Source organism: Chelon labrosus (genome assembly GCF_963514085.1).
Source record: "Chelon labrosus genome assembly, chromosome: 22".
Classification (NCBI taxonomy): domain Eukaryota; kingdom Metazoa; phylum Chordata; class Actinopteri; order Mugiliformes; family Mugilidae; genus Chelon; species Chelon labrosus.
Genome location: NC_140355.1, coordinates 10,084,417 through 10,110,085, shown reverse-complemented (window position 1 = coordinate 10,110,085; position 25,669 = coordinate 10,084,417). Strand labels below are relative to the sequence as shown.

Below are 25,669 nucleotides of genomic sequence, written 5' to 3'. Positions count from 1 at the left end.
AAACCTCAAGTAGAGCACAGTCAAGATCAGCATGTCTCCATGTCTAATATTGTGCAAATTACCCCAAACCATTACAATAAAAACAGTGATTTCCCAATATCTATGATATATCCATCTTAATATGTCATTTGAGTATTATACATTAGAATCTATAAATACAAATCGCAAAGCCTACATACAGCTGAATCGCATGCATGGATGTTTTTGTACACGGATGTACAGCTAAGACCATTCAACCCAGTGTTTTTAAAAAGTTCTCTACGTGACAATAAGCTACCATGGACGTCGAACTAAGGTCTTCATGCAAGAAGGATCGTTGAGCGTGTTCAGAACTTCCCTGCACACAAAACCGGAACAGTGTTGTATGGATTTGTCATCTGCACAGAGGTATAAGTGTGTCGAGAAGCGTGTGTGTGTGTGTGTGTGTGTGTGGTCGTGTTGTGGTGCAGCGGGCAAAAGGAACTACTGTGAGCTCCTAGCCCAAAACCTTTTTTTTTTTCTTCTTTATTTTTTTATTATACCCATAATATATTTGGTCTTATTGTGAAAACATCCTTTTTGCCTGTGCGTGGATACGTACTGCTGGTCGTCATGGTGTCTGAGGTGATGAGCGCTGCATCATTAGTGGAACGGCTCCAACTTTTGAGGCAGCTCTTAAATTATATGGAGCTTTTTTACGAGAGCCAACCTAAAGAAGGGGGGAGAAAGACAAAGTTAGGACAAACTCTTAAAAGTTATATATTTTCCCCAATTGTACATTTTTCTACCATAAAAATAGGTGTCGTGACTATAAGCAAGTGTCAGAGGGGTGAAAAGAAGAGCACACGGTGGCATTCACAGTTGTGGCATGTGATCGACATGAAGAAAAGTTTCCTTTGGTTCTCTCTTCAGATTATTGGTAGCCAATAATCACTTCTTTCCTTTATATATACATTTAGACCTTTCGACCTGCTGTCTACAAAGTGTCTGGGCAATGTTATTTCTTTAAATGTTTCTCAATTTACTGGCAAATTTCAGAGTATTTCTCTAAAACTAAGCTCGTCTTCTTGTTTAATAAATTCGTCTGTAGTATTTAGTAATAAAATAAAAGAATACTCACTCTAGTGACAGGGGAGCCAATGGAAGGCATTGAGGAAGAGAAGCACACAGTTGTTAAAGGGGGGGAACACAAACACACCGTGCGAACAAACCCAGGCTTCTACCCAGAAAGCATGCTTTAGATGAGGCTTTCCTCACATGGAAATATCCAACACGCAATGATGCTTAAGGTTGACGCGGCTAGGCTCTAATCCAACATGTATACACTATTGTTATGGTTTATGAAACACAAACTAGATCATTAAGCCTGAAAGAGTCAAATATACACACGATCACCTCCTGCCTGCCATGGTATGAAGAAAATCAAAGCATTCGTATGTCTGAAATGATCTGTATTCAAGTATTATATGAACATACAAAAACAAAACCCAAAAAACACTGGATATGAATCATGTCTATAACCACGGGCCTCAAGTGTATTAAATAAAGACAGAAAACACTTGATTCAAAGGGTTCATGAGTGTATTTTTCCATGAAGTAAAAAAACAAAAAAACATTTTGGGGTTTTATTTGTAATTCAACTTCATTTGGAGTATTTGCTGTATTAGTATTTTGTTTTTTTTCCCCATAAATTTTAATGTTACTGTCCTTTGAATCAAACGCCATGGAGATGGTAATTACAGCATCCCCACCCAGTTCTGTCTCCAGAGCAAAACACAAATAAAGTTAATGAATGTCACAAATCAGTACAAACAAAATATATCCTTAAAAATGTTAAGAGGGGCGAGGAAGATTTTGTTCTTCATTTTCTGCACAAGCAAATAGGGGGGCACACCTCAGATGTTACGCTTTAGCAAGACTGTTGAGGAGCATCCAGAGATGAGCAAACGAAATCTTTTATCATATTGAGGTAGCTGTGCTCTGCCCAGTGCAGAAAAATTGACTTATTCTCAATCAAAACAGCACAAAAAAAAAAACATCCAGGAAGTTAATTTACGCTCTTAACATGGGGCACATATACAATTAAATTAGAAATGAGAAACCACATACAGTTCATGCTTGGTCACAGGACATGCGGCTTTTGCTTTTCATGATTTTTTTTTGTTTTTTTTTTATCTCTCTTTTGTTTAAGCTGAGCATCCCAAACCTTTTCCCCGTCCTTGTCTGCCACATGGAGCTTGTCCTCTCTGTAAGAGTTCTGAGTTTATACTGAAGACACAATGGTAAACATTAGAAAATAAATGAAGGCGGTATGTCTAAGCCACGCTGGTCAAACAATTTACAAAGCCTTAAAAAAAAGTTGCATAAAATAGTGTTCAATCTCTGTACAGATCAAATGATTTTTCAATATCTTAAATTTACTTGATCGACTCATCAAGAGGGAAGCTGAACAGAACAATTTTGCTGTTGTTATTGTAGTGACATAGGATATTCCCAACATCATTAAAAATATAAACCTTAAAGGCAATATTGACATTAACAGAAAAAAAGAACTGGCAACAGTATATTTTCTTTCAAACCAGCAACAAAATCCACAGCTATGGGAGTGATGGTCTTCTAACACTCACATTTAAAGCCTCACCCATTCACAAGTCCTAACCCAACTGAAAACAGGCAGCATCTCAATGTTAACATCTTATATTATTCGTTACGTTTCATGTGTTAAAGTTGGTCCTTCTCGTACGCACGCAGTAGGCACGCACAAGCACACACACTAACTCTACAAACGCGCACACACGCTAGCTATGCACATTTAGGAAGGCAGAGAGAGAGAGAGATAGAGAGAGGGAAGGAGGAGAGGAAAGAGGGAAGTGATGGCAGTGGGTGGGGAATGGGGAGAAAACAAAATATCGAGGTTGTGCTCAAGTCAGTCAGGACCAGAACATGTCGGCCATGTTAGTGTCGGTGCTGTAGATCCAGAGGACCAAGGGGAGGGCAACGGCCACGAAGGGCCAGGAGATGCCCTCCATACATGCAGACAGGGGGCAGCATTTGGAGCCGCCAGGCTTCTCCAGCTCTTTACCAGGCTCCAGGTAGTTCCTGGCAGCAAACTTGAGAAATTCGTCCAGGAGAATGACGGGCAGCGAGATCTTAAGCACCATCAGCCACTGTGTCAGATTCAGAGGGGTGATCTGGAAGATGATCTGAAAGGAAACACAAAAGATGAGTGAAACTGCAGGTCAGCTGCTGTCACACTAGCATTTCCCCATAAATCTATCATCATAGCAACACAAGACATGAAATATGCCTGTGAAAGTTCTCAGTCATCCAGGTCATGGTAGCCTAGCACAACCAACTCACTACTTACCAGACTACGAGTCTGGTAAAACACCTTTTGGATTTCATTATAAGGTGTTTTAACTGATGCAGAAAGAAATGCCTCTGCACACAATTAGGATAGCCCTACCATTAATCAGAGCCAACTATGTTGCAATTACTCTTCTGTCCATCACCGCATAAAGCCCTCCTAGAAAATATTGGGCCTGGCAGCTCCTTACAGAGTGACTCCAGACCAACTTTCCACCTCAAAAATCTTGTGGGCAGGCTAAGTCATGCTTTGCATCCAGGCTAAGGTCGTAATATATCCAAAAACAAAGTTGAAACAAAGGCAAATGGACTGAGTGTTCTTGAAGATGTTTGGCAAAACACTCAAGCTGCTTCTTCAGCTGTTAAAACTCATGGTAAGTTCAGGTGTTTATTACGGACAACGACGGGTGGAGCACACTTCCATTAAGCAGATATTCATCTGCAACTCAAGGAATTTGTTGTTTTTCTCAATTAATGGTTCTCCAACAACACATTAGTGGCCAGAAAATCCAGAGTCAAGGTGTGAATGGAGATGAGACCTTCTGGGGAACAATGTTAGGACTGTGCTTTAAGTGGCTGATATGCAGTGTCTCAGTCCACCTCCTCTGATCAAGGATGGGCTTTCCAGTTTGACATATACGGCTTCCTATCCCCACTGTGGGATAAATTAAAGGATTATCTCAACTTAAACCATTTGTCTACTCTGACTAAAATATGTACGTTGTTGTTCTCAAAAGAGGAAACATCTTTAGTTTTAGGATATTGGTCCAAAATGCATTTTCTCGTTCACGTCTCAGAGGCCAAGCAAGCACATAAGATTCTCCCTCAGTAGCTTAAACGTTCGTACACATCTACTCTGGCATCTTCTCTCTTTTCTTCATTGCAGTGATTTCAGTGTTTGTTCGGTATTTATTAGTTCATACAGAAGTTACTTTGTTCTAGTTGCCTGTGGGAAATAAACGCAACATAGCATATAAATATAAATGACACCGTCGAGTAGCATTTCAGCAGTGTCGTTAAAGAACGATGCCAACACACCAACGCACCCGTATGAATGCTTAAATGAAACACTAAAAAAATGTTTCTTACTGGAAGAGGCTCCACGTAGAGGATGAGGAAGTGAAGGGACATGGAAAGGCAGATGGCTCCCAGCAGCCACACGTTCTCCCAGGGAGGCATCCTCAGCAGGGACTGGTTTTCTGACACACTGAGAAACAACAAACAAACATGTTTGTTAAGAAGTCGCAAACAGACATCAGAGTCAGAACCCTGATGTGATATTATCCCCCCCACATAGAACACAAGGTCTGGGGTGATGCTGTAAACTAACCTGTTGAGGGCATTGCACATCTCAATGGTGACCAGCACTGACAGAGCCATGGTCATAGGGTACGGGGACTCAAACACCTTACAGTCCATATCCTGGAAGTCTGGATTTTCTGGACCACACTGCAGGAAATGGCTCTATAAGAGGAGGGAGGAAAAAAAACAATTAAAGCTAAAAGCAGGAGAATTTATTCTGTGTACTGAATTAAAATAATGAAGTTATCAAGCTCTACCAGCTGGTAAAAGGTGATCCTTGGTCCATCCTCAGCAGCAACGAACCACCAAGCAGCAGCACCAACAGTAGCAGCACCAACATAACCTTGTGACATGACCAAAAACATGCCATTCATAAATTACCCCTAATCAATCGAGTAATATGTGAGCATTTTAAAAGACAAAGCCGATTTCAACAACATTAGCCGTGTAATGCTAGCTTTTGTAATGATTCGGTAGCATCACCCAAACATATGTCACGAGTGGACCTACCGGTACACCCACTCTGTCAACATATATTCCAACTTACATCCAATGGCTAGGTATCTGAAGAAGAGCCATCCTGAGATGAGGGGCTCACGAGCATTGCGAGGAGGCTTGTTCATGATGTCCAAGTCTGGTGGGTTGAAGCCCAAAGCTGTGGCAGGCAGACCATCGGTCACCAAGTTGACCCACAGCAGCTGAACAGGGATGAGAGCTTCAGGGAACCCTAGAGCTGCTGTCAGGAAGATGCTACACACACAAGAAGCATGCCAATGGTTATTATAAAAGTTAGTGCTGAAGGGGCGAAGTGTGTGTTTGTATAAACCAGTTGTACGTACCAGACAACTTCGCCCACGTTTGAAGAGATGAGGTATCTGATGAACTGCTTCATGTTATTATAAATGGCTCTGCCTTCCTCCACAGCAGCTACAATGGTGGAAAAGTTGTCGTCAGCCAGCACCATCTCAGAGGCCGTCTTGGCCACAGCAGTGCCTGAGCCCATGGCAATGCCGATCTCAGCCTTCTTTAGAGCGGGGGCGTCGTTTACTCCATCACCAGTCTGAGGCGAGAATGAAACACAGGACATGAAGTCAATCAATGTTTTACAACAACAATGTGATAAACTATCCACCTTTAATTTTATCTAAACTTAAAAACAAAGTTCACTTATGTTGTATACGGTAAAGGTTGCTTTTAGATGTTATTATGCAGGATGAAAGGCATGCATTTTTTTCTTACCATAGCAGTAATCTCATCATAGGACTGCAGATACTCAACGATCTTGGATTTATGCGAAGGCTCAACACGAGCAAAGCAGCGGGCCTTAACCACAGCATCCCTTTGCACAGCTGGTGACAGATCATCAAACTCTCGGCCAGTGTAAGCCATGCTGGAAACGTCATCATCCTCTCCAAAAATACCAATACGTCTGCAAATAGCCACCGCCGTCCCTAAAATATGAAATTCAAGTATACTGAAATTTAAAAAAAGCCAATTTTTTCATTGAGAAAGAATAAATGAATAAAAGTTAGAATGATTCGTGCCAGTTTTATTTCTCAGATGAAACTGTCTCTACATACCTTTGTTGTCTCCAGTGATCATAATTACTCTGATGCCTGCAAGACGACAGAGCCTAATAGAGGCAGCCACCTCTGCCCTGGGAGGATCCAGCATTCCCACACAGCCCACAAATGTAAGGTCAGTCTGGAAGACAAAGTAAAATAGAAAATGCAAGTGATCAAAAACCACAGCAGATTAAAGAACCTGGCTTAGCTTGAGGAGAATCCAGTGAGTGTATCCATCTGTTTCAGCTCTTACCTCATACTCAACAAAGCGAGTGGAGTCCTCCAACGCCAGATCATCTTTGTTCATGGGGTTATCCCGTGTGGCCAGAGCCAGACAGCGCAGGGTGTCTCTGCCAGTTCCATACTCTCTGATCACAGACATTAGCTTTTCCTTGATGCCAGGGGTCATGGGCACCTTGTTATTGCCAACACGGACATGTGTGCACCTGTCAATCACTCCCTCTGGGGCACCCTGTAACCAGAAAAGACCAACATTAAACAAGAGGAACAAGCAAAGACTTTGATTAATACCAAACACTGTAACTTTGCCTTGAAAAGAACTATTTAAATAAAGAAGAAGAGGATGCAAATTGGAGGTTTTCAGGTTTGGGAAAGTTGTTCTACTTTCATGTCAGCTAGTGTTGGCCAAGAAGAAGACAAAGAAATGCAATAATTGTCATGCACACAGCAAGGACATGACATCACGAGGTGCTGTAGACAAGGGAGAGACTCTTCTATTCTCCTCTAGCTTAAACAGCTTATCAGTCAGATGAGTTAATGTTGGTCAAGTCAGAACTTATTCGTACAAGGTGTTTCTCTTTATTAAAAAGGAGGTTAAAATCACTTCAAGCTAGTTTATGATGAGTGATCACTCAAAATGGGTGATTCATACATAGCTAGTGTCATCCTCAAACTCTACAGGCAGTGTGAGCAGTTCTTACCTTTACAAACATCTTGCCAACAAAGGAGCGTGCTTTATTAGGAGTGCAGTACACAGACATAGATTTCCTGTCTCTGGAAAATTCCAGTGTAAACTCTTTCTTCATCAGCTGCTTGATCACCTAAACATATGATAAAACAAAGTGTGTAAGTATTTAAGTTCAAAGTAACTTAAAAATATAACTGTATTGCAAGTTTTTCACTTGGAAAATTTTAAGGTTGCGTACAGAATTACAGGCATTGGCTCGCTCGATCTTGGAGAGGCCTTTCACGTCTGTATCGAACACGTTCATCTTCTCCACCAGGCATGTGAGAGCCGTTTCAGTGGCCTCGCCCACCTTTTCATAGACACCTTTGGTCTGGACAAACGCAGACAAGTGATAAGGTCAAACATGAGAAAATGTAACCTAAAACAGCTGGCACTGAAGACATAATCACCATTTAACACTACTAACCTCATTGTAGTCCAGTGAGGAATCATTACAGAGAGCACAGATAGAGGCCAGCTCCACCAAGGCATCATACTGGGAACATTTGACTGGTTTTCCATCATGGAACCTGAACCACAGAAAGAACTAGAGTCAAGTGTGCAGTTTTCATAGAAAAAAAATAGACAGTAACATGCTGGATCTCCTCATGAATGCCTCTACTTTGCTTTGATTTTATCACACACAGTAAGAAAGTGAATACTCACACTTCTCCATCTGGAGCATAGGTGGAGCCAGTGACAGTGAATTCCTTTAACGAGCATTGATCACGCTCAACTCGATCAATGATAAACATCTAGAAACACAAAAATTGTAAAGACAAACTGTAAGTATTTGATGCTCAACACACCTGTTACCTGGGGGGAAATGTCTTGTAACACAGCTCTGGCTTAATTAATATATTTGGTGGCATGTGTTAAATGACGTTTCCATTAAATTATTGTTCGTGTGTCTAAGCGTGAAGTTGGTGCATCCAGCAGGTGGCGGCAAAGTACAATTAACATAAAATCACACACAAGTCGACTCTTAACATAGAACAGGGTATAATAATGAAACACTGAGTCAAAGCAGACACTGAGCACTGTAGTGGGGAGTGTTCATAAATGTCACCTTGCAAGCACAGAATTTCTCTGTGTGCAGTCATGTCACACGAATGTGATCACTCTAGAAAATTAATCACTCGAGGTGGAAGTACTATTTTCATGTTTATTGAAGGCTTTAAAAACAAACTGATTACTAACAACTAAGATTAAGCATAACATGCGAGGGAAAAACAGATGGTATAAGTCTGAAACAGTGTCTAACGTATGCAGTTATTCATACATAATACATGCTTAAGACTAATGCATCCCCTTTGCCCAAAATAGGGGTGGAACAGAGATGCAAGAGGGATGAAAATAGAAACGTATCTGAATAAAACGATGAGCTAACATTCTAGCTGCACTCCCCTCAAGCATCAGCAAGGCTGCAAAAAGCAGTGGCGGTCTTACCCAAAACACAGGAGCAAGTAAGAAACTGAGCTGAACAGAAACATTCAGCCACCTGGGGCAACTAATTTTAGCAATGCCCTATTTGGACAGGGAAGACTCGGATGCTGCAGATGCTGCTTCAAATACATTAGACACATTCTACTGTATCTCATTTAAAGGTCTTCTCAACATAGCTTTCACTCTCAGAAAATTGTGCGGGATGATCAAGGCTTGGATAGATAGAGAGACAGCAAAAGGAGACACAAGGTCAGTTATGCAACTACTGGTTTTGCTGCAACTGACTAACTACTGCATACTGATCAGCATGCTGCTTGAAAGGAGGGTGGGAGCTGATGGAAAACCATGATAAAGACTGAGGGGTGAAAGAGGAGAGAGAAATTCATAATTTGTTTGTTACAATGGAAAGTAAACAGAAAACATATAACGCACGCAGTGTAAATACATAAACACGGATTTCTGAATATCTGCTTGTGCACAGTCTAATCCATTATTTAATATTTGCCATTCATCATAAGAAAAATTCAGGGCAAGATAAATCAAAACTAAATGCACCATTGACCTAAGATGATGTAAACATCCATATATGGCCTCTGTGACACACAGTGCCGACATAACATGTATGATGTACTCTAGATTTTGGATATTAGAATTAGCACTAATTGCTGGGTTCAGTTTGAGAGTTACAAATGAATGGAAGTACACACAGGAAAAGATCAGCAGTGATATTGTGACAAGAGATCACGATCAAAAAAAAAAAAAAACTCTTTGGTGATAAGAAGTGGGCGGCTACCAAGTCATATCAACTATGACGGCAGTTATAATAATAATATTAATGTAAAAAGAGTTCCCCAGACATTTACGGGAAGGAAGAAATCTATTTTGATATTCATATGTTCCGTCTCACTCTGAAACATTTGAGGCAGGAAATACACAAGCAGCAGCAAGCATTTTTTTTTGTGTGGAAGGGGTTAAGAATACTTTGCATTATAAAATAGCTCCTTAACCAACAGGAAGAATTTCTGTACCAATTCTAAAGGTCCATCCATTAGCTATGCCCCTTATCCACAGAGGGTTGAGGGGGGCTGGGACCTTTCTAAGCCGTCTTTAGGCAAGGCGCGGGGTACACCCCTGACAGGTCGTCAGTCTATCACAGGGCTACGACAACCATTCATACTCATATGCACACCTCCACCCAATTTAGAAGCACCAACCGATCAAGGGAGGAAGCCAGAGAACCCGATTTCACTCACTTTAGATGTCATTTACATTTACGCATGTGAAGAAGGCTAGTAATAAAACACTGTAAGTGGTTTCGCTGCTCTCTTACCCTGCACACGGACATCTGATTTGTGGTCAGTGTGCCAGTCTTGTCAGAGCAGATGACAGATGTGCAGCCAAGGGTCTCCACAGAAGGCAAACTGCGGACGATGGCATTCTTCTTGGCCATGCGGCGTGTTCCTAACGCCAGGCAGGTAGTGATGACAGCAGGCAGACCTAGGCAGCAGCAGAAACAGGACCAACAAGGGAAAAGAGGATTCTTCAGACTTATGGTAGGATGAACAATTCCAGAAAGAAACCGAGTGCCATTGACATTATTTACTCCAGTAATGGAGACACCATCTTGTCCTTCTTTGTCATTTTACCATGATGTACTGAAAAAAAAAAAAACAGCCCATTGGAGGATTTTCCATTGGACCCTTGCAGACTGACAAGCGCGTCAAGGACATGACTGAGTAACTCTCCGGCTTACCCTCAGGAATTGCAGCAACTGCCAGAGCCACTGCAATCTTGAAGTAATAGACGGCGCCTCTGATCCAGGACCCTCCATGGACAGGATCGTTGAAGTGTCCAATATTGATGATCCACACAGCAATGCAGATTAGTGTAATAACCTTAAATTATATATCAGTTTAAATTAATCATGCATGAAATTAATTAATTAATAAGTTACAGCTCATTACTTTATGCACATTTAATGCAAACAGCACTAATGTAATGTATAACTTAAATGACCTTGGATAGTTGCTGCCCAAATTCATCCAGCTTCTGCTGCAGTGGTGTGCGCTCCTGCTCTGTTGATGCCATTTCATCCCGGATTTTGCCAATCTCTGTGTTGCCACCTGTGGCCACCACCACACCAATGGCTTTACCAGCTGCAATGTTGGTACCCTGTGGAGTAGTGGGGAAAAAAAAAGACATGACTAAAAACATTAAGCACCAAGATTCTGCTAAAGGGGTAAAACTAGTTTTACAAGAAGGATGTAAAAGAGTCACTTAAGTAATTTTACATGAATGAACATGCAGAGGTTTTCAATGGAAGCAAATATAATCCTTTGGAAATTCTTCCAAACAGATACACAAGTAAAGACATTGATAATTCAACATTTTAAAGCATACAGAAAAAAATGGATAGAGTTTAAGACCAACTGTAAAGTAAAACTGAATAGCCTTAAATGGTTTTCAGAGTGACTCACAGAAAAGAGCATGTTCTTCTTGTCCTGGTTGACAGCACGTGGGTCGGGCACCGGGTCTGTGTGTTTGATCACAGACACAGACTCTCCTGCAGGAAAAGACAGCAAATGAGAAGGAGAGAACGAGAAGGGTTCTACATAGCAGAGCATGAAGTGATAGTTTGTTGACAGTTTGGGCTGATATGCGTGGAAAACACTTTGCAGCTGACTGAGCAGGCTTGACGATTATCAAATGCTGCGCTGCCACTGTCTTTCAAACCCTTCATCCAGGTTTGTGTGCTTACGCTGTGTGTGTAATCAGCTGTATGAGGACTGCACGCTTCTGATGGAGTAAGGCAGGGAGCATTTGACAGACGGTATGGCCATGAATGGGGAAGGGAAGAGAGGAGGAAAAATAGCTCAAACACTAAAATATCCCATGGAATTTGCTACCAATTAAGGCAGCAGAACAAGACAGGAGATTTAAAGACATGATTCACATAAACCTCCTCTCTTGTACATTAACCATCCTTCAGTGTCCTCCTATTCTAATCTTTCCCATCTACTGCATTGTCCGATTACCAATCTACTGATTCATTCATATTTCATCAGTTTCACTCTTATTTCTTGATGTTTTGGTATTAAGTGAGAAAAGATGACTACTGGGAATGAAAGAATTTGCCTTTTCTTCTTGTAATGTATCTGGCTTATTCAAAAGAGACCAGACAAGTGCAAATGGAGGCATAAAAAGTAGTTAGCAAAAGAAGGAAATAAAGTAAGATATGCTTAAAAATACAGATGTTTGGTACTCTGTAAGCACACGATACACGTCAGGGTTGAGGACACAAGAGCTAACACTGATGAAAACAGCTTTGAAATGGCTTTACCTGTGAGAATTGACTGGTCTACTCTGAGTGTAGTTGACTTGATAGAAGTCAGCCTGATGTCTGCAGGAACTTTATCGCCAACTGTGAACAGAAACAACAAAGCACAGGACACACTTAAGTACCTCTTAACAATTTAAATACAACTGTGAACTGTGTTGGCAACAGCTGGATGGATATTTTGAATAAAATAAGTTATGAAAGTAAATGTGCTGCAAATTTGATGTATTGTGCCTTGTGAATAAGGCATGTATCAAGATATCTACTCATAAAAAGAGAAAAAGCGATAAACAAACACAAATCACTTCACACAGACACTAAACACTTGGATATAAAATCTGTGTCATCCCAATTCGTACTCCTTGAGAGCAATAAAATAAACTCAAACTGAAGTTTTTTGCTGGAGAGGCTCGGGGAGAGTCAAGCGTTCAAAAAAGATTAATGTTCCACTTATCTCCTGAAAATAGATTGCTGGTCATACTTTCCACTAACAAGGGGCTTTAGTAATCCCTTGTAAAATAAATGCAAAATGTAAATACACACCAAATTGTTTTCTCTGTATACAGCCAGTAAGTACCATCAAAGCTACGGACATTTATTAGCTTTGCCTAAAAGGGTAGGAACAGTTTGACTGGATTCATGTGCAGCTGGGACCAACTTGCACAGATAAAAGTGCTGATAAATGAACCTTTCAGCTTTGTGGGAAGGGAAAAAAAAAGGGTATTTCAAGTTTTCACTTGTTCTGCAAGCAGATACATTATCTGCTTTCAAGTGATATTTTTCTTTGCATTTTCCGTCACTTTGGGACGGGACTAGAAACCTAAACATGCAATATTTAACATTTAAGAAGGTCAAATCCATAATAATAATGTGAAATGTGTACTTCAGAGTGTCCCTCAAACTCTTTGTCAGGTAATATATTAATATAAGCCTGTCCCCTGTAAGAAACTATCACAACAAGACTATGAGACAGTTATGGGTCCCTATAGCAGCCAATATTGATTCCTGACATTTTAATGAAATTCTAAATATGGAAGGCATAGTGGAAAATGCCAGAATACAACTGAGACATCTTACTTTCAGCTTACAGTAAGAAACCGCACAGTTTGAAAGGGAGAAGGTAAAAGCAATGACCCAGAAGCTATTAAGAGATCCTTTGTGGACAGGAGAGTGGTGACAGACATGTAAACCAACCCTTGGGCCTCTGCAGTGCCCTTCTGAGTAGAGAGGAAGAGAAAAGGGATGGAGGAGAAGAAAGAATGGGAAGAGGGATTAGATGAGTCTTGCAAAACGCACGTCCAAAAATGGGAAAACTATTTTTGATCGGCTGAAAACATGCTGCGGGATTTGGGGGGAGGGGAAATGATAAAAAACTTTTTAAGCAAGGAGAACCCGCACAATGTCATGTGGGCTGAAATAGAAACAGTATGACGTGTGCTTGTGTACAGACAGTTCATTCATTCTGACCATTCTCATGTGTTTGTGACAGATTTTAGCCGTCAGGCCTGAAGAGAGCAAACTCTACTCGAGTAACCAATTAAATAAACAGCACTGTACCATTAATTCAAAAATCTTTTTACTGCAACACGTAGTAATGCCGAGTTATGGTGAGTGATAATGCTAGTGGACTGAACCAGCTGCACTACCAAATTTGGTCCTTCAGCTGAGTACAGACAGTAAAAACACTTCATCATCACCTGCCTGCCTTCAGACTAGATCCCCCTTAACAGACAGGAGATAGTGGCGGAGATGAACCAGCCCAGTATCAGGAAGGACACCAAGGAATTGAGGAACTGCAGTCACCGGAAATATTAAAGACTCAAAGCCTTGAGGGAAGGTTAGTACAAAAAGGCACTAATTAGAAAACCTCCAACCTCGGAGTAATAGCGAAACCCCTGCTATTTTTTACCCATTGGTTTACAGTGGGAATAAAGTCACATCAAGGAGAGTAACCCACTTTAACAGGATATGAGAAAGTTTGGAAGGAAGAAGACTTTAAAAAACTTTTTAAAAGAAAATGAATTAATGACAAACATAGGTTTGTTAGTGATATTAATGTGCATGTAGAGTATATCATGTTCAGTATCATGACAGACAACCTTCTTCTCCTGGTATTATTGTATCAGTTTATTAATGTTGTTTCAAGTTTTATAAAACTTGATGGTAATTATTTACGACATAACTCTTTGGCACTGACACAAAAACTGGCAGCTGTTTGAGTTCGAGTGACGTTATCTTTCCTTTGATCTCACACAACGCTCTTTTTAGCTCTTTTTTTTTTTATGGGAAAAAGTGAACAGCCTCTGGGATAACGACCTTTCCCGGTCCCTTGTTAACAAAGGACTTTATCTGCGTTATCTGTTCCCCTGAGTGAGGGACAAATGTCAGGCTGCATACACTTAACTGATAACTCTCCATCACTCTGTTAAGACTGAAGCTGTCTTTCCAGGGTCTGTATCACTCCTTTTCCCACCTTACACTAAACAGGACACAAACCCCTGCCCCATTTGAGTGAAAGCTTGGACTCTGAGGAGTAATCTCAGGAAATGTGACTTACATAAGAGAGTCACTATAACAGTGTTTGAGAAGTCAGCACCACCCAATTCACTCAGCGTCACCCAACCATTCATCATGGGGGGTCCAGTGAAGGTTTAGAGGCCTTAAGGGGTTGTATATTTTCTGTCCCAGTGGCTAAGCCTCTCTGGTGTGTTAACACGTAGGCTAGCAGCCTTCTGGGACCCATCAGTAGTCCCAACAGCCCTCCAGGAAGTCCTCTAGTCTTCTTATGAATGGGGAGAATCACAAGACAAAATCTTAACATACACAAACACATATGACACTGCGCAATCCAAGTAAAGTTTTAGTGTGTTACCATAATACCTTGAACATATGAGAGGGAGAGGAATGATGTTGAACAGCAAAGCAGTAAAGGACAAATGGCTAGAGTGATGACAATAGGCAGACTATCCTACGCTCTTAAACACAAACGAGGAAATCTGGCCATGTGGCCATCTGGAGCACAAATTATTTATCGAAGTGAATCTGTATCCTTTCTACAAGTTACATCCTGCCTTGCTGTCTCTTCCCCAGGGTAGAACAGCATTAATGGTGATCACTGTGCGCAGACTGTTTAGAATAAAACTATAAGTCAGAAAGCACAAAGGTGATCAATCTTAAATGTCCAAATATGTGAAACAAAAGCAAGCCAAAATAGACTGCTGGCAGTGAACAAACCCAGGAGACTCTCTAAGGGATTTTAATGAAAACTTCGACAGTCAAGAGACCAAAGTGAGTGTAAATGGCTCAACTAAGGAAGAGTAAGTCAATATGATATATGCGATACAAAACTTGAGGTGAAACTGAAAATAACCGGGTGAGATAAGAACCCTTTGTGAATTCACATTTCAGAAGTGAAATCGCACCTTTAGACCTCTGTAAGCAAATTCAAGGCACACAGAGGTTTGCCTCGATTCCTGTCTGTCATATCATGGCCCTTGTAAATGACTAAAGCAACAATTTCTGACATTCAGCTTTCAGACAAGGAAATGAAAAGAAGCAGTTACGAAGATTTCATGTTGATGTAAGGGGTACATCTAATATAACTGCCTTACAGGACTGTGTCACGTTAGTAAGAGCTATTCAAATGTGACGTCAAAGAAAGAAATACACACAAAATCACATTAAACTAGAATTTTTTTGTTTACTTTCAAAACACTGAAAATGTCTATGTGGGCTATGATGACACTGTGGCATCTAACCCCAAGCTGCATGCATCTGTGACCGTAAACGTGAAACCAGTCTAGAGTAAAAAAGCTCTCTTTTCTGCGCTCACTCAAAATCTTCAGAAGCAGCATTGCATTGCTGTAATTCAAATGTTTGAATTCATATTGACGTTCATCTAAAATATCTTCACTGAATGGTGGCTGTGCTACGTGGACATTTTTCCATTAAGCTGGCAGCTCAGCTCTATACCACTGATGTAAAAGTAGGTAGGTGTGTCACTGTAACTGTGGTCAGTGGTACCAATTTTGTACTGCAAAAACAAAACAGCCAAAACACTAAACACGTCCTCGCTATCAGAACATGTCCTCTGAACCTCAATGTCTTCTAGGACATGGCTAATGCTTATGCAAGGCAGAAACATATACTGTTTTCTGACAGGGAGAGAGCGAATGGGAATAACCTTCACTGTGTATACAAAGACAGGACTAGACAAGTATGTTCTCAACACAGAGAAAGACGCACAACTGCAGTAGTTCACACACTCAAAAACCAGACTTCAAGTAACCACTTCACAACAATTGCTCTGACAAAGCATCTGAGACTGTGACGACAAAAACAGTACTTGAAGGATATAAACTGTACGCTTGGTCTAACAGGATACTTTGCAGCCTGGCATGGCACTCGTACATCATGAGCCAGCATAACACTCACTAGCTGGTCTCCTAAACGCTGCTAATAGAAACACGAGCACCAGTGCTTCCCATACAGTGTTAATACTATGGCAGCCCGCCAGGGTGTAATTTACTCCACCATGGTCTAATAAAGAATCGGAAATATTTTTGCATATTTCAAACAACGTTGTGCTTGGGTTATTTTCCTTATTGCTCCCGAAAGCACCCTCCCAAAGCCGCCTCCCTGCAGACCTCCCCACTCCAACACACACACTAGTCGCTCACCTGCTCTGCTGTAATGAATTTTCTCCTGATCGAAGAAACGGCACCGACAACTCACCGAGCATGTGACGCTATTTGCGTTGTTCATTAATAATAATAAAAATTAAAAAAAATCATTACTGTTACTTTTTAATACCTTATGTTTGTGCTCTTGATTTTTTAGACCATGGAGATTTAAAATTGTTTAAAGAGATTTGGTCAAAATGCGAAAGAAACTACTCCAGATGTAACGTAAAGTAGCTTAACTTTATAAGCGCTAGCTAGCAAAGTTAGATTGAAAGTCAACTGTGTACCATAAATTAGATTTATTCGCCGATACTTTTTTAATCTTCATTACATGTGTCCACAGAAAGCTGCGTCTCAACAGAATTTGTCTAGTATTCCTGTAGATGAACTGCACAGGCTGGCTACTATTTGTCACTAAATCCAATATGCGCATTATTGTTGGACTGACACAAAACGCATGCTCTTATTTTAAGTACCATATACTGTTTAAATGGTTTTTAATAGTTGGGATAGGATCACCATTAGGGGCTTTCATTTTTAAATAGTGTACCTTCCTTCCCCTAATATAACTTGATCCATAATGTGCAACTTAAATCTGTTAATTAACTTGATCCTGAACATGGTTCACTAACAGTGGTTTCACTTGGATTAATGTAGCAGCGGCTCATGTTGAGATCTACTGTAAAAATAAAGAATTATAAAGGTGGTGTTAGAAAAAGAACAGTAGCTTGAGATATAGCTCTCACAAACTAATCAGGTTAAATTAAGTTTGATTGCAAAAGGCAGTGTTAGACTACAGGAAATCAAACCTTCATCACCCCTCCAAAACAGCAGCCTACAGATAGCCAGAATGATCAAAATGTCAAAACATCTGGCGATATTTGAGAGTGGATAAAAATAGCATCAAATCAGTGCAAAGACTGGCCTACTGGCAAATATCCAATCCCGCCTTGTAGCCAGTACTGGAGGGCTTGCTATGCACATCAGAACAACTCTACCAGAAAGCCTCTAACAACCTAGCACTAATTCTATTAATAAAGAGATTTGACATATTTTCTTAAACACAAAGCGGCTCCATTAGTTGCATCACAATTATACCATGCTGCAGAAACCGCTTTGTCACGTTAGGCAGTTAGGAGTAATTACACTTTGTTTTATCTATAGTTCTGTTATGCTTCCAGACATTGATGTGTTTGGAACTTGTGAAGCAGTCAGAGGTTCAGCAGGGCCAACCACTTTCAGTAATCAGCAAGCAGGAATTGGACACTGGCCATACAATTCCATCTCTCGTTCGAGAAAAGCTTTAATCCGTCACTCCTTGTCATTTTTTGGAGACAGCTAAGATTCAATTTTAGGAAAAAAAAAAAAATATATATATATATATATATATATAAGCTGAAATTTTATTAGCTGTGCTGCAGCCTCTGTCACTATAAGCCATGATGTCATGCCAGGCAATTATTTAAGTGTTGATTTTTGCCCCCACTGTTGCCTTATTTTCATTTAAAAATAAAAGTTTTTTTTTTGTTTTTTTACACAAAATAACATAACAAATCAATCCTGCTTTTATCCTTGAAAAATAATCACTTAATTTAGCTCTTGTCAAGGCTATACACAAATATTTTCTGCGACCTTACACCACCAAGATTTCTTTTAAAGAAAATAAATTCCGAATGGAAAAATACATAATTAACAGGACTGAAACAATCCAACCCAAGAAAGATGAAAGGAAGCTTTAGAGAAGAGAAAAAAAAAAAGAGGCCAAGATGAAGCCTCAGTAAGAAAACACAGAAAACAGCCGAAAGGCAGAGCAGTGACGTAAAACGCATAAACATATGTGGCCCTGTCCGAGTTGAGGTTAGCCAAGAAATGTCCAGAAACAGACTGGATCTCCACTCTTGTATTACATAACAGCTTTACTTTATACTACCTTTATTCTAAAACAGTGAAGATGAATGAAAAGGAAGTAGGATTAGCTGTGTGTCTGTGTACATTCTCTATGGTCAACAAGAGCATCTCTTCGCTGAATTACAGCCATTAACCACCCTTTAATCTGTTGATATGAAATATCAGCATCACAGCATCAAAGCATTGCAGAGACTCACAAGTAGCCAACAAGAATTAATCTGACATATTTGATGTTGTTACTTCGCATTATGCATCAAACATCTTGCCTCCTCTACACATGTTGCATGGCAACGTCAAAGCAAGCGACAAAAAGAGTGATTCAAGAATTTTCATCATATCAAGTATATTCTGCTTTTTTAATTTATAAGCAACAAAGAACACAGAAGTGTATTAAAGTATGTCCTGTAAGTGTAGGTTTTTCTCCTTACCTGCCACCTCCACAATGTCCCCAGGTACAATATCCTTGGCCTTGATTCTCTGGACACTCTTCCTGTCCTTTCGGTACACCTTGCCCATCTCCGGCTCATACTCCTTAAGCGCTTCGATGGCATTTTCTGCATTTCGTTCCTTAATGGTAGAAACAGGAAACCACGTTTAAAAAAAATAACAAGCGAGGTTTCAGACTAACAACAAATAAATTCACAGAAAAATGGACATGTACGTCAGTGTAACACTATTATGGGTTGGACTGGAGTTATCATTATGTAATCCAAACGGACAAATAAGAGCTATAGTGCCCATGAACAGCAAACTAGGAAAGGCAGTGGAGCAGAATTATGTAAACACTGGGGTGTGCTGTAAAAGGTTGAAGTAAGTAGTTACATGGTTTGATTTTCAGACTAAAAACAATACACCTTAGAGGTGCCCTCTCTAAATGAGATTATTCTTTACCACAAATATTGTGCCCCTAATTTTAAGACTGTAGTGTCATTCTGAAACGAAAATGTTCTTGCCATGCTTGCTCAGTTCTTTTCATACAGCAGCTCACTTCTACTTTCTGTTACATTTCCTTGTCTGTCCGAAAGGTTACAGTTTTGGTAGTTTTAAATTCAGTCAGTGTTTGTATAGGCATGGCAAGACAGGGTACACAATCCCAGGAAATCATAGCCTTTGTAAGGGCAGGCAACTGGGACACAAAGATCTTAAAATGGCTGCCAGCAAAGGTGAGATTTCACACGATTAAAGAAACCCATAAAAAGGCAAACAAAATTAGACCTGTTTTGAATTCAGTAGAAGAGTTCCCAACCTTCACAACAGGTAGGACGAAAAACAAAGCAGCAGATACAGCCTCCTCCCCCCTCTACACCATTTATAGTGGCTTTGTATGCATAAACAAAGGCAACGACACATTTACGCAGGACCCTCAACAAGCATTTACTTCACAATCCAGAGATCCAACTAAAATACCACACGTCTTCTTCGAACTATCCTATATTATGCTATGGTATGATTTAGATAGAAGATATTTACCCCCTCACAGATTTAACAACCACACATGCTGTTTTAATCAGGCCAACAGTATGAGTAAGAGAACTAGACTTGCAGAAGCCTGTCTGATCTTTCATCCCTGATGTCTGGGGAGAGGTTAATCCACATATTAACCACAATTTATGGTTCCAGGCCGAACCAGCTTGTTTTTTAGATCTGTATAAACATGTGTTGTGAAAATAAATATGATATGAATACAACAGTGAAACATCTTGTCTGATAAGGCAAGATTTTTCCCACTTCAATAAGCATCTGCTTACATCTTACAATAAAGCTAACAGCAGACATAAATCTAATCTAATTTAAAGATGTCTCAGTAATTAATACGAGGTAATAAAAGGTGTGTGTGGAAGGGGGGGTCATATGGAGCAGGGATATAGAGCATACAGAGCAACAGAACAAGTTTTAATGACCCATAACAATATCAATTGGCATCTGAATCGCGTGTTTACCTGCCAGACTCCTACAATGGCGTTTGCTATGAGAATAAGTAGGATAACAAAAGGCTCCACGAAGGCTGTGACCGTTTCTTCTCCTTCTTCAAACCAGGCCAGAACCTGCATACAAAAAAAGACAAATTAACGGCAATATACATTATTAGCTGCACCCCCAAAACAAACAGAAATGAATACTGCATGTCTAAGGGTGTTTACACAACATTAAATTTGGTGGCATCGTAACTGTGGCTTCTTTGTTGTAGATAATATTACACATACGGTAAAGCACCATTATTTTTTGCCAAAACCAAACGCACAGGCTCATCTTTGAAAATGTGCTGATTCGTTTCCAAGGAACCCAACTCATTAGCCACACACACCACCACAATACGCAACAGAAAACATCAGCGTGGCCTGCCACTGCGTGAATGGAACAAACAGGAGGTGGAAAGGTCGAAGCTATTCTCAGCTGATTATCTATTAAGTCGACTAATTTCCAAGCATTTGTAGCTCGTCTCCGGCCTCATCTCATTTTATATCCCTCGTGCTTTTTCATATTGAAAATATTATGAAATTGATTAAATGATTAAATGGCTTAATGATTCTTTGCCAAAACAGCGGTTTCTATTTACAATAAACAAACTATGTGAAAACAGTAAGAGCTTAAGAGGGCTCTAATTCCACTGTGTGGCTATTTTACTAACACATTGATGCCATTGAGGTCTTTCTAACAACTTTATGCACAATGGTAACTGTCCCATTTGTTTAGGAATTTCCTCCCACTCTCTTTTCCGTACACCTTTAAAGTTTGTGAAGCTGTGCCAGAACCCCACTTTGACTTAAACATATTTGGAATAATGAGGATTTAAACATCAACATTGAATAATTCATGATAAAAAGTTTAAGAAAAGAAATTTAAGCCAGCTTCTTAGAAACTGGGCCAAGCGTGTTCGAGTGTAGTAACCACTTTCTCCTCTTTTAGAATCTGTGCCAGGAGTGAAGTGTGTCAAATGAGATGCCAACTGCCCCCCTTTTCTCCTACTCTAACCTATTTAGGCATGGACAATCAAACATCAGTTTCAATACTGTGCAAATAATGTCAGTTATGTCGAAAGTCTAAATATGAAGTCTAGTAAATGTTTTGCCTTTAACTTTGCTGTCAAACCTCTTCACATTTGGCCATATTGAAATAAACGGAAATGTGTCTGCATGTGTGGTGTGTTTAAGAGCACACTGTGTAATACAGCTGATGATTTAAGAGCTTTGTAAGCCTAGCTGGCTGTTGTCAACATGCCTTGGTGACTGATGATATTTGGGGCCGGTGGGCAAACAGCCAATCTTAGAGTAGAAACAGGACCACGGGATAGTGATCCTACCACTGTAGCGCACAAACACTATGCTAGGAATTGCCACTCACTGGTGACGAGAACATGAGTACCGTAAGTTATGTCTGGCCATTAACGGATCAGTCATGTTGGATTCATAATGACACCATAAATACCTAACAAGTAATGTAGAGGCCTTCAGTTATAGTTTTAGCATAGCAACATGTTAGCGCCGTGAAATTGAATTGCTGGAGAGGCATGCCGGCTTCTGAAGGTGTCTGTTGCTTTCACTCTTTAACAGCCAAACACGTAACATGCGGCTGCTCAGTAGACATATAGCATAATCATCAAACATTCCCAATCCCATAGCATATGTTATTAAATGGACATAACATAGGCTATGGGACTATGGGTTTAAGAAAAAAAATAGATTTTTCCAATTAAAAGTGATCTTTGAAAGCTCCAATATCAATTTATAAAATCCTTGGATCAATTTTAAAACATATGCCACATCTGACATCCTACTGTTAGAAAACTAGCCGCAGTCTCAAGAGACAACGCAACGAGATTAGTCGATGTGTGAGGGAGATCCAAAACATGAAGTAGCTTCAACTTTGAGAGCATTGTTGGGCCTCAAAGCTAATGTGTGGCAAAAGCAAAGCTATATGCCAACTAAAGGTAAAATATTGTGGAAATCTCCAAAACCAATGTCACCAATAGTTTGAAAATACTTTGAAAATCTCTTTCATAATTAAGCAAAATTCTTTCAAAGATGAAACGTCTCGAAAGCAATCCATGTTTTTGTGAATCGCAATCAAATTACTTCAGGAAACCAATAGTGACAGCAATCCATTACCAGATTACCTCCATGTCATCGCTCCTAACTATTGTCGTGTTAACAAAATCTTTATAAAACAACATGCTCCAAGAGGCTGCAGTGATTTATGATTTGCTTCAGTAGGAAAAGCAAGGTTTGCACTGATGTTATGACACCTTAAAACAGAACTGTGAAAAAAAAAGTTCATCTGGGTTGTGTCGCCAGACACATTCTGGGCGCCTTTCTTTTCCACTTTGAACAGCCTTCTTTCAAAGCTGTGATCTGCACAGACTCAATCAGAAAATGACTATATACAATGTGTAGGCCGACAGAGCTGTACTGAGAAAATAACCCTAGTGAACTCATCACTGAAAGATGGTGGGAGATATTAACACACTCACTGACAGTATGCCAAGCTTATCCATTTTATTTTGTCCTTGACACTAAATATTCAGATTTGAAGAAAAGTAAGAAGTTACATGTATTTGAGAGCTGAATTACCCTCTGGCAATAAAATACCATCTACACTCTACTTTATCTTGAGTATTGAACTCAACAACCTGTTCACAGATTATTCTCGATATTTCCATAACATAGAAAAAAGGCGCCTGACTGCACACAGGTCACATAAGAGCTAGTGAACTTGTTTCACCATGTCATCTCAACCTGGTTATTACTGGTTGTATAAACACTGAACATTGTGTGTGTGTTATACTTACGAAGGATATGCAGGCAGCAAGTAAAAGGATCCTCACAAGCAAATCTTCAAACTGTTCAACCACCAGTTCCCAAAGGGACTTACCTAGAAAACAAAACAAAAAGGTATGGATGTCAGCACTTCACTTTCACTGCGAAGCCAGGATTAAGAAATTCAAAACACATACAGGTGACTCATTGCTTGAATAAACAGTTGTCCACTCACCCTCCTCGGCTGGCAGTTCTGCAGATCACCCCATTCAGGCCGCAGACAAAAGAGACGGACATGCAGTTAAGTAACGTCAGCAGCTACTTCATGTACAATTATAGCATGTTGCTGTAGCAGCACTGAAGCACATATACACCGATTCACTGCACAAAAGAGGATGACGAGTGTAATCGCCCGGCTAGAAAACTGATGCTTGCCGGTATTTCAACATACAGCTCGTGACGTCAACCAGCTTCCCTTTTCGTTCGCCTGGTACAAACCTGGAGCCACGGGCCATACATGGAACCGGGAAAAGAGCTACTTGTTTTAGGAACAAACCCATGTAAAACAGCTCCTTACCGTTTGGTCCATATCGTTCCCGCTTTCTCTTCACCTCCTCTAAACTCAGACCCGTGCTCTCATTCACGTCAAAGAAGGTGTAAACTTCTTCAACGGTCTTTGTGTGTGCGTTGTCCATGGTGAACGGCCACTTGAGGACACCGCTTGTTCCGCTGGTCCCGACCTCTGCCTGTCACGGTCCTCTCTTCCCTCAGTGTCGCCGTGTTATTTAAAACTAAAACGTTGGGGGATATTACGGCGGAAGGCCACGGGAACCCCAAGGTGTTCACTGTTACCGGCTATAACACAGGACAGCGCTGCGCGCAGGTGTACGGCGAGTGGACGAATTAGCGGTTGCCGAGCTAACGGGTAGCTAACAGGCTAACGCTAGCTAACTGTTCTTTTGCTCCTTTTGGCTCAGCTTGAATTCGCCGGCTGTGCTCCGCTAGCTTTCTCGTGGGACCTTGAAGGAAATAAGCGCCACACTTCACCGCAGTCTCAACTGGCTGTCGGTAATGCCGTCCCCTCGTTTTTAAAAACTGCGAACCCGACGGTATTCTGTCCAAATGGATGATTTAGACATGTGGTTAAGTTGCACCTCGGCTCCCTTCGCTCGCTCTGCGTGTGTGTTGCGGAATCACCAGCGTCCTGATCGGCACCAATCGCGTTTCTTCGTCGAATGCGGTGTTCAGTGTCCGCATGTGGAATCAGCTCATTGGTTGAAGATACCGGAAGTCATTCTCTCTCTCTCTCTCTCCTTCTCTCTCTCTCTCTCTCTGTGTATTTGCATGGAGCCATAGAGCCCAAACAGACAGCATTTACGTTATATTTTCAAATAACAAAATACTGTCATATCACGGTGTCATTATTTTGAGCAATGGTAATGATATATATCAAAATATGCATGTAATATTTATTTTATATAATTTTTCGGATTAAAACGAATTTTTTTAGGGAAAACAAAGAATGAACAGGCTTACCAGGGACTGATTCAGAATATTCATTGTTAATGGTTGACCTATTTTTTTTTCTCTTCACATAAATATATCGAATAAAGATAAAGAGATAGATATAGAGCCTTTATTTGTTATTATATTATACAAGTATCATATAACGAGATTGCATGGTCAGACATGGAGGGTTTGAAAACGATCCCGGAATTTGCCCAGTGTGGTTCCTGTTAGAATTTATCTTGTGATAAATTTTCATGCAAACCTCTGACATTTTCACTTCTTAAAATTGCAGTGTAGCGCAGCTGGTAATTTGAATGGTTCACAAGAACAGAAAGAGATTCCTCTTTCTAGATTCTATCAAAACCACAGTTGTGTTTTCAACTCATCCAGTGTATATTTTATTATCTAGTATCTGTTGCTGTGGTTTGATTTGTCTGAGAAAAATCTGTCTTTGTTTGAATGACAGAGCAACCTTACAAGTGATATAACACAGACGGCATTTTCTTTTGCACTCTGGCATTGTATTATACTGCCAGAAAGTATTAAAAGTAGTCCTACAAGCTGTCTTTGAATTGAGACTATACAGCCCAGTTTTTGGGCAGTGACACGTCTTAAGGTTTTTTTTGCAGAGGGGAACTGGTTTAGAAAAGACTACTTAAAGCTGCTAAAATCTAAATCCCCCGAAGACAGTCAAGTGGCTGTGTGAAATGGTTTGCAGACTTCAGTATCTGCTGTCTATCTGGAAGACAAGTTATTTTCAGCCACAGAGATTAATGTGCGTTGCCACAGCGAGGTTTCTTGTTTGAGTGAAAAAGAAAGGCTAAATCTGTGAAGCTGAGATTGCCTGATAAAAA

At 40.4% G+C, this 25,669-nt stretch overlaps 1 protein-coding gene across 1 annotated transcript; it reads right to left on the bottom strand.

The window, feature by feature from the left end:
- Positions 1 to 1,419: 1,419 nt before the first annotated feature.
- On the bottom strand, positions 1,420 to 24,750 carry atp2a2b (ATPase sarcoplasmic/endoplasmic reticulum Ca2+ transporting 2b). The gene is made up of 23 exons (XM_084572186.1): positions 23,884 to 24,750; positions 23,542 to 23,559; positions 23,339 to 23,421; positions 20,493 to 20,597; positions 18,981 to 19,119; positions 11,966 to 12,046; positions 11,103 to 11,188; positions 10,642 to 10,797; positions 10,379 to 10,520; positions 9,956 to 10,122; positions 7,846 to 7,934; positions 7,607 to 7,709; positions 7,379 to 7,510; positions 7,154 to 7,273; positions 6,466 to 6,684; positions 6,228 to 6,351; positions 5,887 to 6,098; positions 5,487 to 5,707; positions 5,195 to 5,397; positions 4,905 to 4,990; positions 4,676 to 4,809; positions 4,435 to 4,552; positions 1,420 to 3,182 (listed from the first exon to the last, which is right to left on the bottom strand). The coding sequence occupies exons 1-23, from the start codon at positions 23,999 to 24,001 to the stop codon at positions 2,910 to 2,912; spliced, it is 3,129 nt and encodes a 1,042-aa protein (XP_084428312.1). The 5' UTR covers positions 24,002 to 24,750; the 3' UTR covers positions 1,420 to 2,909.
- Positions 24,751 to 25,669: the final 919 nt, after the last annotated feature.

Bases quoted from the DNA above. Each gene is read 5' to 3' on its own strand.
- atp2a2b (XM_084572186.1), bottom strand. From the start codon at position 24,001: ATGGACAACGCACACACAAAGACCGTTGAAGAAGTTTACACCTTCTTT. The intron at 20,598-23,338 runs GTAAGTATAACA...TTTTGTATGCAG, and splicing joins TTGCTGCCTGCATATCCTTC to GTTCTGGCCTGGTTTGAAGA. The intron at 19,120-20,492 runs GTAAACACGCGA...TCTACCATTAAG, and splicing joins CCATTGTAGGAGTCTGGCAG to GAACGAAATGCAGAAAATGC.